Source organism: Euprymna scolopes, chromosome 2 (assembly GCF_053919585.1).
Source record: "Euprymna scolopes isolate OS-2025 chromosome 2, ASM5391958v1, whole genome shotgun sequence".
Taxonomy (NCBI): domain Eukaryota; kingdom Metazoa; phylum Mollusca; class Cephalopoda; order Sepiida; family Sepiolidae; genus Euprymna; species Euprymna scolopes.
The window spans coordinates 64,479,848-64,499,106 of NC_136483.1; the positions used below are offsets into that span (position 1 = coordinate 64,479,848).

The window sequence follows — 19,259 nt, forward strand, 5'->3', positions numbered from 1 at the left end:
GTATCAAATAAATTCTGGAGTACAGAAAGATCGCTCGTTTTAATGGAATCTCTCCAGTTTTTCTAACTTCAACTTTTTAACTTAAAAATTAGGAGGCTTTACTTTTAGAACAATCTGCGTAAGACAAAGCGTGTCCTGGTCACCTATCCACAGTAATCGTTCATCGTTAGCAAAAGTACACTGATTATTGTAGCGACCATGTAAAAAAGTAAATTCTAGAGCACGAAAAGTTATTCCTTTTTATGTTATCGCTCCTGTCTTCGTAGCTTTACAGCTTTTAAGTTAAAAAATATGTGGCTTAACCTGTGTAACAACTCTCGTATATATATATATATATATATATATATATATATATATATATATATATATATATATATATATATATATATATGAACAAATAATTAATAAAACATGTTAACATGTTTTAACATGTTTTATTAATCATTTGTTCATATAAGCTCTATTTCCTTTTCGGTTTTATTGAGCTTTTACATCTGGTTGAGATTACTATTCTTGTAAATATTAACTCTTTAATATTTATAATATATTTTAAGTTTAGCATTTTGATTACCTTGGTAAACTTATTGTAATTTATATATATATATATATATATATATATATATATATATATATATATATATATATATATATATATATAGTTTCCACAGACCCTGTACTAATCTTGACATCTTGGGCTATTTGGCGAATAGTAATGCGCCGATCTTCCAAAATGGCAGCCTCAACTTGACGGACAGATGCCTCATCAATGGCAGAAGGGGGGGGGCAACCAGGTCTGGGAGCTGTTTCCACAGACTTCAGGCTATGTTTGAATTCACGATGCCAGCGTTTTACAAGGTCATATGATGGGGCATTATCGCCATAAGTTTCTTACATTTCATCAAAAGTCTCCTGTGGTGTCTGTCCTTTCAAATACAAAAACCGGATAACTACTCGACATTCAACGGGCTCCATTTCACACTGACTCCTGCACAACAGAAACCACAATTAGTTCAGAGCTGTAATTTGCCACATAACCCGTAGAGATATAAATCATTGCACATGTAAAATTTCAGCTATATCAGACAACTGGAAGTAGGTCAGGGGCATTACTTATTGCACGCCCCTCGTATATACACATATATACATATATATACATATATATACATATATATACATATACATATATACATATTTATATACATATATATATACATATATATATGTAAATATATATACATATATATACATACATATATATACATACACACACACACACACACACACACACACACATATATATATATATATATATATATATATATATATATATATATATATATATAAAGATACTATCTAGGAAAACTGACGTTGTCCGGAGTTGAATAAGAATCAGCAAATGCCCGACACTACCATACTTTTATTGCTATTGAAATCGGTAGAAATCATCCATTTTTTAATCAACTCGATTGATTGCTGTCTTTAGAAACCACTGCAGATAATATGGAGGAAGCTGTAGCAGCCGAGACTCGCTAAAATTCTACACAGGGGCTAATTCTCACGATTCGAGATTTGAAATCCATTTTCTCCTAGCTTGTCCAATAGCAAGCCGTCTCTCAATCACGTGAAAGAGTACATAAAAGGCTTAATCTCAAAAACTTTTCTTCCTCTTTCTCACTGGTTTCAGGCTGAACGTGAGTACTACAAGCTAACAATAGCTCCTTTCAAACCCCTATTTTTTTCCACGTGCCGTACCCAAACGAACATTCTTTTTCACGCTAAAGAACACACACACGCACACACACACACACACACACACACACACACACACAACAACAACAACAACAACACGTGAACACACTTATGTCTTTGCCCTTCCTTTCTTCTTTAATCGGCTTCCTCCGTCTCGATGATTTCTAATAAACGGAACTGATCTATTCTTTCCTTCAACCAGCCGTATTTCTGCGTATTGTAAAAGAAATAGCGCCAAAGAAAATCCGGATGATCTTTGTCTATTAAAGTCAATAGTAAAGACCTGTTTATTTATTTTATGCTATATATCACACACACGCACACACATATACATACATATACATGTATGCATATATATATATATATATATATATATATATATGTATACATATATATGCAAATAATACATATTTGTTTTATTAAATAATTGAATATATATACATTTGTACATATATATATATATATATATATGTGTATGTGTGTGTGTGTGTGTGTGTGTACTAGCAGGGAGACCCGATGTTCCCCGTGATTTAATGAGAATCCACTAATGTTCTACACTTTTAACACTATTATAGTTATCAACATTGCCTAATATGGTCAGGCACCCAACGTCGTTAATCAGGTGGAAGCTTCACATGTCATTCCGCTGTTATTTAGTCCAGAATACGTTGTAGTTTATATTACTATGTAGAAAACCTACTGTTTATTTTATAAAATTATTTTATGTAATGACGTGAATTAAAATGCAAAAGTCAAGTATCATGGTTCAATTTATTCTAAATATAAACATTCATCAAAGAATCTACTATTTATTTTATACGTTGAGCCATTCTGTTTGTGCGATGATAAAATTTCTCAAATGCACTTGTTATATTAGGCTGTATAAGGAGTTAGCTTTGGTGCAAATTGGACTGTTCCATCTTTAATCAGATTTCTTCGGTTATCAATTTTCCATACTTATGGGGGATCTAGCAATACGAAACCTACTTAAGAACACCCCCACACATAAGTACATTAGTGTGAATTAAAAAAAAAATAAGGTCAACCGTTTCGAAGTCCATAGGAAATGAACTGCTACACAGACACACAATATACCTTTTATATATAACTAGATATATTTTTGACTTGGTGTTAGTCTAGATGGGCATATCTCCTAAATGATATATATATATATATATATATATATATATATATATATATATATGCTAGCATTGAAATTCGACGTTGCCCGAGAATGAATAAAAATAAACGAATGTGCTACACTTCCAATATTTTATTGTCATAAATTGTCCCTTCGTATATCAAATCGATTGATTACCTGCTCTAGTCAGGGAGCAGACGTGGTGCACTTGGAAGAATCTCACATTCCTCTCCTTAGGCTACAATACATAGATAACCTACTGTTGTATTCATAAAATTGTTTGTTTATTTGCTTGAAAAAAAGTTTAAAATGCAAAAGTCAAGTAGCACGGTTCAGTTGTGCTCTAAACAGGCTTTCATTTCGAACATTCCGTTCTACTACCAAAGAAGTTACTGTTGACTTTATGTGCCGGGTTTTTGTTGCTTGTGCAGTGATAACCTTTCTCAAATGCGCTTGTGATGTTAGACTGTATAACAGTGTTAACTTTGGTCAACATCGGCCTGTTCTTTCTTTAATGGGAATGTGTTGATTATCGTTTTCGATACTTAACGAGGGTATTCTGATATATAATCTATTTATGAATGATAGCTTCCATAAGCCATGTACTAATATCGACCTCTTGGGGTATTTGACGAATAGTTACGCGCCGATCTTACAAAAGGAAAGCCATAACTAGACGTTCAGATGCCTTATCATTTGCAGAAGTGGAGCGACCAAGTCTTGGAGCTATTTCCAGAGATTGTCGGCCATGTTTGAATTCAAGATGATTGCATTTTACAAGTTCATATCATGGAACATCATTACAATATGTTCCTTTTATCTAATCAAAAGTCTTCAATGGTGTACGTTTTTTTTAACACAAAAACCAGATCGCTATGCGACACTCAACAGGCTCTATTTTACGCATGACTCAATTCAAACAACTGTACATCAGAAACCACAATTAGTTCAGAACTTTGTATTGGCACATAACGCATAGAGATTGCCTATACAAAACTTCAGTTAGCTTAGACAAGTAGAAGTTGAACATGGGCATTATTCATTGAACATCCTAAATATATATATACATATATATATATATATATATACACATATATATATATATATATGAATTTTTCAGAATTAGAGGACAAAAATGGCCCAATTTCTCCAATTGCTAAACGCAAAAAGCATCAACAACGCTCTGACAGCATAAGAACACCTGCATTTGTCCAAAGAGTTCAGAACATCATTCATGAGAGCCCTCAAAAGCCAATGAGGTCAATTGCAAAAGACCTTAATGTCTCTGAAGTAACAATTCGTAAGATTTGTCAGGAAAATCGTATGTGATTATATATATGTGAAAATCGTATGTGATGAAGAGAGGCCGGTTTATCACCAAAGAAAATCGGTTGGTAAGATCCAAGAGGCTTTTTAGCAAACTGAACATCATGCTGAGCAACACAGTCTTTGTTTTTTTTTTATTCAGACGAAACAAATTTTGATCAAGACCAAAAGGTAAATCGAAGAAATGACAGATGGCTATGTGCTTACCCTTCTGAAGTTCCAAGAGCTATGCACACAAAATTTCCAGCAACTGTTATGGTTTTGAGGGTGGTTAGCAATGAGGGACTTCTTTCCACAAGGACTAAAAATCAATTCTGCTGCTTACGTTGAAGTCCTGAGTACTGTTGTGAAGCCTTGGATTGATAGAGTAAAAAATAGAAGGCCCTACATCTTTCAACAAGACTCTGCACCGGCACATAAGCCCCAGTAGACACAAGAATGGTTAGCAGGGAATTTTCATGAATTTTCCAATTTGTGGCCTCCAAGCTCTCCAGACCTAAATCCATTGGATTATTATGTGTGGGACGTTGTTGAGAGAGATGTTAATAAACATCCTCATATCATTAAAGATTCTCTGAAAGCATCCATAGTCAGAGTAATGCAGTATATCGACGAGGACCATCTTGAACGTGTCTGCAAATGGTTTAAGTCTCGAATAGAAGCTGTAATTGATGCTGAGGGCGTATTTTTTAATAAAGTTAAAAAATTATATATTAGTTTATGTACAATAAAGTGACTTTTCGTTATACCGATGTTTTTGTTTGTCTTTTTGATTATTTTTAAAAAGGACATGTATGTTCTCAAATACCAAACGCAACCCTGTATATATATATATATATATATATATATATATATATATATATATATATATATATATAGTAATATCCCATGCTTTTTTAAAATACTTAATCTCATGACTTAGGTGCAGAGATAGATACTCATAACTAGTTATATTTTAAAAATACATGACAGAATTTGCCATGATACTTGGACCAGAGTTAACAATAACAATTTAGCTGTTATGTTTGTACAGGATGCGGCAGAAATACCTCCCACATTTTAAGCTTTCAACTACATGTTGCCAATTATGTTAGGATTAAGCTAATAATTTGTCATAAATATCCTCATCAAGTAATATACTTTGGACTGATGCACATCGTGTTTTTACTGTAGACATTTTTTTTTGAAGAATGGTGAATCTGTAACTGCAATACAGAGAGCTTTCCAAGTTCATTATAAGTAAGGACAGCATGCTGTTCCAGACAGAAAAGCAATACAGCTATTAGTCGAAACTTTCAGAGCTACAGGTTCGGCACTTAAAAGAAAGTCACCTGGAAAGCCTAAAAGCGTTCGAACGCCAGCTAGTATTCGAGCTGTGAGACTATCTGTTAATCAGTCTCCTACACATTTAGATCACAAGCATGTTTTAATCTTGAGATCATCTGATTGAACAGTCAGAGGTATTCTACACACTGATCTCAGGCTCGATCCATACAAATTAATGATTGCTCAGAAACTGCACGAGCGCAACTGGGAGGATCACATGTCAAAATGTGGGAGATATTTCTACTGTACTCAGTATTTTACTCTTTTAATGTTTTTTTTATTGTTGCTTTATATTCATTCATTTTTATATTTGAGTGAGTTTCAAAAAACATTTATTTTATACGCATGGATTTATTAATTTATATAGAGATTTATAATGAAAGTTAACTGTATATGGCATATATTGAAAATCAGTAATTTCAATTGCTATGATATAATGGCTATATTCCATGCAGGGTTCAAAGACACTTGCATAGAATTGCCTGAATTTCTTATTATGTTAGAAGATTATAATAGTCAAAAATATGGAAATGTAATTGAAGAAAGTACAAACTAAATAGTGATGGAATTGAGAAAGTGGTCTTGTGAGTGAAAACGTGCAAAAGTAAGTTTTTCAAAATTGCATAAATAAAGATGCCTTTATTTACTCTGTTGACTAAAGTCAAACCCAATGAGGAAATATTACTTTTGGATTAATAAATGAGTTGATTCAGCCATAAGAAGTTTTCTACAATTATTTCAGCTGCTCCAGCAGTTATTCCGTACCTACCATTAGACGCATACGCACACAATATAGCATAAAAATAATAAATCCACATGGTATACATATATGCGTGTGTATAAAAGTTTTAATTACCATCTGTAACAATGAATGTGAAAACCTTTATTATTAAAACCAAACTACAATAATTGCTGTAGACGTCAGTTCGAACGTATTCTTTGATCGGATGCGTTTTGTGTGAATGTTTCTCTTTTTTATTAATCATTTATTTCCATATCCTATTCAGCTGATAATAATTCTTACAAACAAATGTAGTTGTCTAAACGGGCTTAATATATGTTGCAGAGTTGTGTAAAGTCTCGTTTCCAGTTGTGTAATCTTAACGTTTGCTTTTGTTGAGTTTGACGGCAAAAGAAAAGAAAAATATCCTTGAAGCAGAAAATAGTCTTTTTTCTTCTTTTGGTAATGGCGACAACAGATGCTCAGATGGTACGCCCCTATGACGTCATTGCAGTATGGCGGTCTTTCTTGGTCAAACGATACCGAGGGGCCGGGGCAGCGATTTTACTCGCAAGGAACACTGCAAGAATAAATAAAAAAATATATAGCAGAATTATTATTTACTATATAAACAAGTGTAAATTAATAAACTCGTCATTGGCAATCACCTTCAAAAATATTATCGTAACGAATAAAAATCGGTTTTATGTGATACGAATCTGATAATATTCACATGAAACTGATGATCCCGGTTGAAATATGTTTATTTATAAAAATGAAAAATAAATAAATGTGTTTGAATAATTTTAAAAAATAAATGTTAACAAGCTTTTTAAAAAGAAATGTTTATTTACAGGAAAATTTACATAAAATATTAATACTAAAAGTAAAACCTTTTTAAACAGAACTTAAAATAAATCAAACAAATGGAAAAGAAAACGAAGGAGTGATTACTTAACAGTTCAGATATAGTTTGTTAATATAATAAACTAGCAATCGGTGCCCGGCGTTGCCCAGGTGTATTGAAGTGTATGCTGAGGAAAAAAAACGGTCAATTTTTTTAAACTTTGACCCCTTTTATGACCTATTAACATTTATTGTTTAGGGATCAAGTAAAGTTAATAAGTTAGATCCATGTCCAAGGAATCTATATATAAAATATCACGTGTTCAGACCTTAAATTTTAGGAGGAGTTTGGTAGAGTTCTCAAAGGTCTAATTGTTGAATATTGACCACTTAATCGCCAAATTTCTGTCGAAAACCTATCACATCGATGTTCCCAAATCTCAGTACCCTGTATATCAAATTTCGAATCTGTAGGCTTAAAATTGAGAGTTTTAGCGTAGGGAAATGAACACAGACGCACAGACACACACAGACACTATCACTTATACATATATATATAAACATAAACATCATATATATAAGGATAATAGTACGCCATATATATAACAAAAGACCATTATTTACTGAAGTGAAAGGAACCCCCGGGGGAACTTTACCCAAAAATAAATCTATATTTTTTGTGTGTATTGATAGTCTGGTACTTATACAGTTTAGTGACGACATTAAAAAATGGAAATATTGAAAAAAAAAATTTATTGTACGTAACTGTTATAGACTGAAGTTCTCTGAAAAAAAATTTCACTTCATTTGATCAAGTAGTTTTTTTTTTACATCGAAAAACAATGATTTATCACGGCAACGTCAACGTGGCCATTTTGGAAATGTTATTGCAGGCCCAGGAATTCCCCAAGGGCAGGTAACTGCCGTACATAGCAGAATACCTCCATTTTAGGCCAATCTAGCCCTTTATTCCCCACCAGAATGAGATTTTTAATTTTTTTTTGCGAAGACAGATGCCATTTTTGGGGTGTTTTTTTTTTTTTTTTTAATAATTTGTAACAGAAGTAAATAAAAGAAGTTTCGAAGTTATCCATGCGTGTCCAACTGAGCATGTTTTGAAAATAATCTCGTATAAAAATTCTTCAATTCTTTGCATTCTTCAATTTCTTTGCATATTCAATAGTATTCTTATTTTAAAAAAAAAACGCAAAAAAATTGCAGATTTAAAAAAAAAAAAAAAACGTAAAAAAATTGCAGATATGTTGTGCGCACTGCGTATCTCAATATGGCGAGAAAAAAAAGGCTAGATTGCGAAATTTGGCCTAAAATGGAGGTATTCTGCTAGGTACATTTCCAAAATGGCCACGTTGACGTCGTCGTGATAAATAATTGTTTTTCGCTGTAAGAACAAAACTACCTGATCAAATGAAGTGAAAATTTTTTTCGGAGAACTTCAGTCTATAACAGTTACGTACAATAAAATTTTTTTTCAATATTTCCATTTTTTAATGTCGTCACTAAACTGTATAAGTATGGATAGTCTTATCAACACCCCTTTTTTCTATTTATTGAAAAAGAAAATACAACTTTTTACAAATTCCCTATTAGTTTTTTTTTCGGTTCTAACGATGATCATCTTTATTTAACTATTACGTGTAATTATATTCATACAGATATTCTATATGATTTATATTTGCGTAATATTTGCGTAGAAATGAAGAAAATCAAATTTACTGTGTATTTATCGTGTTGCCATAACAACGTGACGTAGCCAAGGACGGTAGTGGACGTGAGTGTGTGTGCGTGTGTGCGCGTGTTTTCGTGCTGTATTGTTTCGTATCTTATCAACTTCTTCGAATCTATGTGTACAGTAATACAAACCCGTTTTTCGAGCTGAATAAATGTGTTACATTGAATAAAAACACGTAAAATATATCCAGTTTGGTAGAAAAGTAACTTATCGTGCCTTTAATAACATCTATTTGTTATATATTTGTTTTTTGACAACTTTTTCGAATCTATGTGTACAGTAATACAAACCCGAAATGAAAAGACCACGAGCGAACGCGCGTTTTACATAAAAATAAGTATTTTTAAATTTTATCTTTCTAGCTTTAAAAAAAAGTTTAAAAATTTTATCGGCCGGCATAATTTATTTTTAAATATTGAAAAATTTCAGGAAAATTAATTTTTGCTAGATTTTCAAAACATTGTTTTCGTGTATTGTACGTGTCTGCGGCTACACCAGAATGGCGGCCGTGATGTCGTAGGTTGGATTGTAAGATTGTGTAGGTTTCGTATTTTTTTAATTTGTAAATAACAATTTATAAAAAAATTAAACCCTTCCAAGATGGACAATAAATAAAGCCATAATATTTTATGGTAAAGTTAAGAGCCTACGAACCATCGTTTTTTAGGAGATGTGATTATTGGATTAACCAATCAGAAATCGTCTGTGGCACACACATCTCTGTTTTTATAGATATATAGATAGATAGATATAGATAGATAGATATAGATAGATAGATAGATAGATATAGATAGATAGATAGATAGATAGATAAAATAAAATGAAAAGAAAATACGCATTTGTGGATTATGAGATGGCGTTCAGTGGAAGTACAATAAAGAAAATGAAAAAAACAAATATTTTGTTTTTTTTACCAAGTTGAACTACTTACCTCTCAACAATACCCAGCGTGCAGAGAGTTTACTTCCGCTTCGGTAGCAGGTTGATAGGAAAAGGTCACAGAGTTGTAGTAGTCTCCATTGGATACCATGCGAACTACAGAGTTACCACAACCGAGCAGAACACCTGGCCGATCTGGAAGAGGGAATCGTTCTGTTCAGTGAACACGTGAGATTACTGGCAAAGTTGCGGATGTATTAAGAAACTATTCTATTTCCCGGGACAAGTAATTGTAACCTTTTCACTAACAAAAATACAATTATTTATACATACGTGTGTTTTTTATACGTGCTTTATTTTTTCCACTTCTGTTATATGTTATATTTTCTCGTCGTCACTATTTTGTCTAATGGTTGCTATAGAATTTAGCTCTTTTTCATGATTGAATGGGACACAAGAAAACATCCGCTGAAGGTTTTTTTTAAATGTTTTATTTAGAGAGCATTTACTGATAAAAGAGAGACTAATATTCTCTTAGCTAATTATTGCCTTTCTTAATTTAACTTATTTAATTACTGACATGAGTAACGCACACGTATAAAAACATCTAAATGTAATTCGCTTAAAGTTAAAACATTTTCTGCATTATTGGAAGTGTCTCATTCATACAGCTTCCACGCAAATACTGATTTGCTAATCATAGCTCGATGAACGTGTCGTCATTCGTCATTCCTCATCGTTTGACTAAATTTTTGATAACGTTCATTGAAAAATAGTAAAAATAATTATTTATTAATTATTCAATAGAATTCAAATGTAGAGGAAAATGATAAATTATTATAAATGAAAAAATTACACACTCAAACCCAAAAATTACAGACTTACGTTCTATTTATTTTTTTGCGAATATCTGAACGTAAATTTTAGAATTGATTGAATTGGTCGCCAACTTAGAGATGAGATGAGGTAAGTGGTAGAGCCAGAACTGTCTGCTTCTTTTCCAACGCTGTGCATCCGTCAGTAAACAAATGAAACCTTGCTTGAATTTTCCCTATTTTTAAAATTAGTTTTCTTTTATTGTGTTTCTGATATTCAATATTTTTTTTGCAGATTATAGAAAAAATTCCTTACGCTCGTGTTTACACGTTCATGCGTGCAAGAGAAATATTGAAATATTACAAGTAAAATTTACGCTAAAAATGTTAGCTCATACTTAACATTAACTACTTTTGCAATTATTTTATTTTTGTGTGTGAAAATATTGAATAAATGGAGAGATCAAAATGCTGATACATTTTGGGCATCGGCCGTACGTTTTGCATGTACCTATATACTTTTTTTCTTAATTTTACAGAATAATTAAGCGTTTAATTTAGTAACACAAAACTCTTTATTACAACTTACTGTGTGGCAATTCGAGTTGACAACAGAGTGCGTCTATATACTTGTGCAAGTTTAGTAATTGATTTGAAGCAAGTATTTCGAGCCGAATGAATCTGTCCTTTATTATTTCGTGTACTAAGTGAAATCTGCACTTCTCAACACTCTTGGAAAAATGTGCTTTACCGTCTTGTAAATAATATTACTTACATCGTCGCTGATAATTACCGCACATCGTCTTGGTTCGGTGAATCATGTAATTGGGATCTAGTCCGTCTCCTGTCTTCAATTCAAAGTAGTTGCCTCCATTTTGTGTCATGCACTGAAATAGAAAAAATAAAGTTGTATAATAATTCAATATACATCATATATATATATGTATATATATATATATATATATGATTAGTTTTTTTTTTGGAAAAAGAATTCCAGCAGAGTGCTCAATTAAAAGGAAAATCCAAATTTTAAGAGCGTACTTATATTTTGTGTACAGAAAGTTGTTAGTTGAGACAGGTCATTGGTACCGTCGGTTTCAAGCCCGATAATAAGGCCCGTTTAAGGTATCCTTATCAAGCTCTCTTCAGCCAATATTCGTCCCGAATGACGAAGTGACGAATATTGGCTGAAGAGAGCTTGATAAGGATACCTTAAACGGGCCTTATTATCGGGCTTGAAACCGACGGTACCAATGACCTGTCTCAACTAACAACTTTCTGTACACAATATATATATATATATATATATATATATATATATATATATATATATATGTGTGTGTGTGTGTGTATTAGACATATAATATATATATATACATACATATATATATATATATATATATATATCAGGTGCATGCTATCATTAGAAATCTTGACACTGCAAAAGCATGTGGACCTGATCTCATCCCGGCTGTGCTATTAGAAAAGTGCTCCGCCGAAGTAGCTCCAGTTCTCTCCAAACTTTTCAACAAATGCCTTAATGAATCTTGCTTTCCTGCCTGCTGAAAAACTGCTTCTGTAGCACCAGTTTTCAAGAATTCTGGCGAAAGAACTGACCCAGTAAATTACCGGCCCATTAGCCTCTTCCCACTTTTTGCCAAAATATTTCAGATAATAATTAATCAAGCTCTGGTCCATCACCTTACAGATGCTAAGCTTCTGACTGACCAACAATATGGATTTAGAAAAGCCCGTTCAACAGCAGACATCCTAACTGTAATCTCAGAACGTATATACCAGTCACTGGACAAAGCGGGGAGAGAGAAGCGGTTGCTCTAGATATATCTAAGACTTTTGACTGGTTATGACATGAAGGTCTTCTCAGGAAAATCAGATCATATGGTATCACTGGAAGAATACATTACATAATTAAATCCTTCTTAGATAAGAGAAAAATCCAGGTTGTCCTCGATGGTCGTACATCTAAACAATATGATATAAATACGGGGGAGCCTCAGGCGTCTATCCTGAGACCTCTGTTATTCCTAATATTCATAAATGACCTCCCTGAAAAAATTGCCTCTGAGATGGATATATATGCTGACGACACCACACTCTATAACAGACACGACAGGAAAACAAATGAACATATATCTAAAGAAATTGCAGAAGCACTAGACGATGACTTTCGATCTGTATTGGAATGGGGTCATAAACGAATGGTCAATGCTGCCAAGACTAAACTCCTTTCCTTTAATAATTACAAGAAACCTTCTCTACCACCAATAGCAATGACAATTGACTCTTTATCTGAAAGTACATCCTTTAAACTCCTCGGCCTAACGCTCTCAGGAAACATGAGTTGGAACAATTACATCAAGAGTATCGGCAGGACCGCTGCGAAGAAGGTAGGCTATCTCTACTCTGCTAGAAAGATACTAACGCCTGAAAATATTCTATACCTCTATAAGGCAACCATTCGCCCGTGTATGGAGTATTGTTGTCATATTTGGGCTGGTGCATCTACCACTTGTCTTTCGCGCCTAGACAAGGTTCAAAAGAGAGTCGCCAATCTGATAGGTCCTGAACTGTCATCTAAACTTCAGCCCCTGTCCCATCGACGAAATGTTGCTTCCCTCTGCCTTTTCTACAAGTACTTTAACGGTGAATGCTCTGACGAACTGCAAGCACTTGTGCCTCCACGACGTAAATACTCCCGACAAACCGGACAAGCAGCTAAATCCCACCCCTTCACAGTAGATATCCGTAGATGTAATAGAGCCTTCTACCCAGTAGTTTCTTCCCCAGGACAGCTAGACTTTGGAAATCCCTGCCGGGTCCATGCTCCCCCAACTGCACTGACATGCAGAAGTTCAAGTGCAACGTGAACCGACATCTTGCTGCCCAACTCCCTACGCAGTACCCCTGAGGCCCGTGTCCCTGATAGTAGCCCCCTACAACAAAATATCTTGTCTGGGATGAAAATGTAATAATAATAATAATAATAATAATAATAATAATAATATATATATATATATATATATATATATATATATATATATATATATATATATATATATAAGCATTTCAGCTCAGCGTTGCCCAGGTGTTTGGAAATGTGTGTTGAGCAAAAGACAAAACAAAAAAAAAAAAAACAGTGGTAGTACGAAGGCAGGCTCGCACTCGTACCGCAAAGGAGGAAAAGAACGGGAAAAAAACCTGACGTCTTTGCTATTACGACCACAGCCAAACTAGAGGTGACGTACGTTTTAATTAAGGCTAGACAATCGAAAGGAGAGGATGACTTTCGAAAATATAGGCGAAAAAAGCGACCCCCCTCTATAGAAAAGTGCCCAGTTGAAAGTGAAGATATTAATGTTTTTAATCAATTTTTCGATATTTGCCGTCTGAAAGGTCGAACTTCAAAACAATACTGGTGCGAATTGTGATCTTGTAAAGATATTGTTACTCTCTGGTGTCAGTAATTTTCGAGCACGGTAAAGGAAGTTCACTTTCTCTGCATTTAGCATTGTCCCCAATGTATGTGTTACAATAATACTGCGAATATTATATCATTATTATGATGCGGAAGAAGAAAAAAGAAAATTATTATTTTGAACACAGTTTTATGTAACACTTAGCTTAGAATATATTCGGCAAAATAGATTGAAAACACTTCTTAGGTATTTTTAATATGTTATGCTGGGATTGAATTAATCAAATACAAACATTAAACTAGAATGGTTAGCTGACTACAATGTGATTGTCTTCAAGTCCAATGTAAACAAGTTATTGATGAACCGCCCCCCATAAGTAATCAAATTTACAAAATTTCCACTACTTATATTTACTTCGCTATAATCACATTGACTAATGTATACCATTAAACCCCTATCCTCGAGTGGCCTCCGAATCTTTATAAGTGGTGAGTCCTGTGTAAAATTGTACAGGAAAAGCTAACGTAGAAATACGTTATAGGGAAAATGGATATTTCTTAGCTCAGTCAAAAAACAACTGTTGTCAGCAAGTACTCCTATTATTCAATGTCATTTGTTCGTCAGTTGAGTCCAAATATTCTCGCTTAGAAAATATTGAATTCAAGATATTTTTTGCGCGTATATTTCATATTTCGTAAATTTCATCCATAATAAAGATGATCTGCATAAATAAACAAACAGTTTGTGAAAAATTACCTCAATGTGAAAATGTAAAAACAATATATATAAATATATTTACCTTGCTGGTAAATTTCAACGACGGCATATTTCTAGGTTGTTCAATCTCATTAGACGTATGGCGCCACTGAAAAAGAAATAGTCATAATTAGGGCTATGACAACAGCATATTCTTTTCGTTGTTTTGATTCTCTAGTATATATCCGACACAATTACACACCAGAGAATCAAAACAGGGAAAAGAATATGCTGTTGTCATAGCTCTAGTCATAATATAGAATGAACGTCATCCAAATTACGTATATCACTTTGTTTTCTGCTTTCTAAAGGAGTTAATTTTAATTAAGAGTAATACATATTTCAATAGTTTTTATGTGCAATCAAAAGTACATTGCTACTAAAGGAGTTAATACTCAAAGTATAAGTTTTATAATGAGATATAGTTTATGTATAGTTTATGCATAAAGTATATGTTTCATAATGAGAATAGAAAGTTGACCTTGGTTTTATTTTAAGAAGTAATTCTCACTTTCCTTATTTCGTACTTCAGTCCTCGCATTCCACGAATGATGTTTATTACAAAGGGAAAATAATTGCTGTTCTCTTGTTCAAAATCTATCAATGTAACACTTATAGTTATCTAGATTTTGATTTTAACGTAGTATTTTAGCTCCTTAAATTAAGTAGCTTCATACCTTGTCTGGCGTAATTTTCCAAAAAAAAACAAGTGAAGCATGCATGGTCCCCTGTGAGTGCACAGAGAACGAGGCATAAAAAATGACTAAGTTTGCTTTTGCCCCCCTCATTTAGCCCCCAAAGTCCCCAGGGACCGTCAAATCCTGGTGAAAATGAAAAACGGTGCAGTTTTAGGTCTCAACACATGTAAATTTGAGTTCTGCACCACGCAAAAAAAGAAATGACTAAGTCCATCATTTGTCTCCCCCCAATTTAGCCTTAAATTCCCCAAGGCCTTAACATATTTAAATTTGAGTTCAGCGCCATGCAAAACTGCTAAATAGATATACACAGAAATGTTTTGACAAATAATGGACTGTTTTTATTAGCGCTAAAAAAGCCCCTAAGGCACACCCAAGAGATATCGCGAAGTATAGACAAACAAAATGATATAGAAATCAGTTAGTTACAATTTTTCAGAAAGTGTTATAAAAATCCAAAGGATAAATTGCTTTTAATAAGCACAAAAGTGTCCATTTTAGCCATTTTAACCCGAAAGGCACGTGTAGGGTGGCAACTGGAGTTTTCCCGGAAAATCCGTTCTGTTACTTTTTTTTACACATATCATGTTTAATGTTTGTGCAAAATTTCAGAAAAAATTCCAAGGCTTAGTTATTGAGAAAAGTGCGGACAGTCGAACGGACGAAAGGACAAGGGTGAATTTACAGGTTGACTCTCCTTTTGCAGGGAGACAAATAAATATATAAAAATATAATAAACAATTACCTCAGTGTATGGATTTATACAAAGCGCCTAACTTGTCATGAAACCTCCCAGATGATTACAAGAAAGTGATAACTGCTTTTCGTAGACATAAAAGGATCAATATATGGCTTAGTTATAAAATAAACTGCCTCTTTTGGTTTAGAATATAATTGCATGTAATAAGTGGCTTATATGTTCTGGTAAACCACCACTGGAACCCAACCTTTAAAGTGTAATAATTATTAGCACGTGCATATTTACAAATATAAAGAAGAACATATGAAATCAGTCGGGAAACTGAGTACTTCCACTTGACAACATAAGGATAGGCCAATAATTTATCTGGGATTTACTTCTAAATATTCTATTACACATTTCCGAAGTTATGTCATTATAACACAAAAGCTATTAATCCGATTAAGCTTATATTTTATTCAACATCATCAGATCTATAATCAAATTTGAAAAAGTCTACGATAGAACAGAACCAAAGTTATTGCTAAAAATGCGACTTTCAATTTTTGCGTGACCTTTATCTTTAACATAGATATCTCATAATTAAATCAGTGCTAATTCTTACCATGATTGATGTTTGAGTAGGTTTGGGTACGATTGATCAAGTGATTTTCATATTGGCTATTCACAAACAAGCTTATAACCGAAAACATAACTTCGTTAGCCAAACCTGTTCAGTAGAGAAGTCTATCAACTAATGAACACCAAACATTTTTAAATCGTGTTTTATTGTTTTGGACTACAAAATAAAATATTATTCAAAAGAAATACTTGAAACTTAAACTGTTTAACATATTTATTACTTTTCCTGCAAGGGACGTGGCGCAGTAGATATAGTACTCAGTAAAATTCAGTAGTAAGTCACACTGTTCAGGAAGTTGAAGGTTCAATTCTCCGTGTGAACGCCACCCAAAAATACAATTGCGAACTACTTAGGAATTCTACCCAGTCGAAATTCGGTGCAGATTTCTGAGTTACACATGAAGAAGGTTAGATATTACATCGAACGGAACGTTGTGAAAATAATACTCAATATGAGAATAGTAGTCCAAAGAATCAAATTAATACGAATATTTATTACTTTTTAAAAACTTTTTTTTTATTATCTTTTCAAGATACCAAGGCGAATAAGCGTTTCATCTATCAAGCTGAGTGTATCGACTCACCAAAGTGGGGATTCGGCGGAATAGCGTGCAATTACAAACATAGCATACATAAATATTGAATGTCATATAACAGACACAATAGGTAGAAGAGTTTGTATTCCCATTACTCTCGAAGGCCATGCCCAGTTCAAATTCGCTTCTATTACACACATATCCGGTTAGTAAAGATACTAATCCAATATCAATCACTACTATAAATAAAATTTAAACTCGTGCACATAAGACTAACTGATGACATTAAATATTGTCTTTAGCATTACATATCTAAACAGGAGATTTACATGCCATCAAACATGCAAACAAAATCAAATCCTAGATCCTGTATTCAGTAGTGACATTTTTATTGGCTTCTCCTCGGGAAATTTTAGAGTCCGCCCCTAGCTGCTATAAACCCCGAATCTACTCTGAGTTGAAGCAGTAGTAGCTACCAGTGTCCAATCTAGAATCTGTGCTAAGTATGCTCCCAAACTGCATTCAGGTGGTATCATATTCTGGACATTTTGAGGAGCATAAATGCCTCCTATTTGATGTCACCCCACGAGGGCAATTTAAACATATCGTCAGTTGGTAATGTTGGTAAAATTCATCTTCCCCATCAACGTACATTATGTATAGGTACAAAAATTTAAAAAAATGCCCCATGTAACTCTTCCCTGACCGACGACAAAACAAATAAAATGTACGTATTATTACTATTCATCGGACTACTGTTCTCATTTTGAGCATGATTTACACAAAAGTTTTGCTCGGTGTAACCTCCGACCTTTTTCAGGTATATCTTGTCGAACTCGGGAATGTGTCTGTCGAAGTCAGGAATTTGGGCGGAATTTCTAACGGAACCCTTTATTTACTTCACAGGGGTGGCATGCTCTTGTTTCGTCAGCCATGAATGAATAGGGGTCCTAAGTAATTCGCAATCGTATTTTCGATCGCCCACACCGAGAATTGGAACTTCAATCTTCAGGAAAATATCATTCTTACAATTGATTTTTCCAAGTACTCTAACCACTGCGCCAGAGGTCCTTGCGAACAATTCCCGCACGAATTTTAGGAGCATTAAACCTCAAATTATTTCTAGTTGTAAATATCAGTATTTATTCTATATTTCAGAAACTTCAAATAAAGTGTAGTCTCAGATCACATACTACACTTTAATCTTAGTCATAAAGTCGTAAATCACCAGTTGGTGGCATTATTTTCATGTCCATTCTTAACCGTAGTAGTAATAGTATTAGTAGTGTTTGACAGATTCCAATTTATTGGTTAAATAGAACGCGTATGTTATGTGGACCGGGGGCGTCCGGGAGAAAGACGCGTCGTGATTTAGTGGAGATAAGATATACTGAACAGAAAAGCAAATTCAACAAGTAAAGAGTGTGGATATATGTCAGTCCAACTGCATAATACCGAAAGACATATTCTCCAAGATTTTATGCTCAGCGAACGGGTTCATTGCTACCATTAAAATGAATACGAAGACAGTATGGCACTTACCCCAACAACCCTGTATTAGTTATTACCAGCTCTTTTAATTTGTTTCACATTTGAACTCCATATTGATTATTCAAGAAAGTAGTATCGTTCAGCACGATTTACAGAGTATACACATATATAACACATTCTACAAATCATAATTCGAAACACTTAGCATAGAAACTTTAACCAAAGTAACAGGGTGTAGCACAAATAACATGAGACGGGTTGATATGCCGTAAAACAAAGACAGCCGTAAATGTACAGCTGAATTACGTTTCAGTAAATGTAGCCTGTTGATTTATGTTCGGCTGCATTGAAAGATAAAAACATATTTCTATATTAAATGATAACTACAATATTACTACTACTAGTGATGATGTCAGATCAGGCTGTTTAAAGATAACGGTTTGTTGATTTTAAATTTGCCAAACATT

At 33.6% G+C, this 19,259-nt stretch overlaps 2 protein-coding genes across 2 annotated transcripts in view; one reads left to right on the plus strand and one right to left on the minus strand.

Moving 5' to 3' along the window:
• Positions 1 to 19,259, plus strand: part of LOC145291714 (acetylcholinesterase-like) — a 457,063-nt gene that overhangs the window by 338,241 nt on the left and 99,563 nt on the right. The gene's annotated exons all lie outside the window — the stretch shown is intronic.
• The window catches only part of LOC145291760 (corticotropin-releasing factor-binding protein-like), a 201,697-nt gene continuing 188,840 nt past the window's right edge, over positions 6,403 to 19,259 (minus strand). Inside the window, exons 6-9 of the mRNA XM_080137715.1 lie at positions 14,790 to 14,855; positions 11,329 to 11,440; positions 9,791 to 9,933; positions 6,403 to 6,843 (exon numbers count right to left, since the gene is read on the minus strand). Of these exons, the coding sequence (XP_079993841.1) occupies positions 9,794 to 9,933; positions 11,329 to 11,440; positions 14,790 to 14,855 (318 nt within the window). The 3' untranslated portion in view covers positions 6,403 to 6,843; positions 9,791 to 9,793. The remainder of the gene's footprint in view (positions 6,844 to 9,790; positions 9,934 to 11,328; positions 11,441 to 14,789; positions 14,856 to 19,259) is intronic.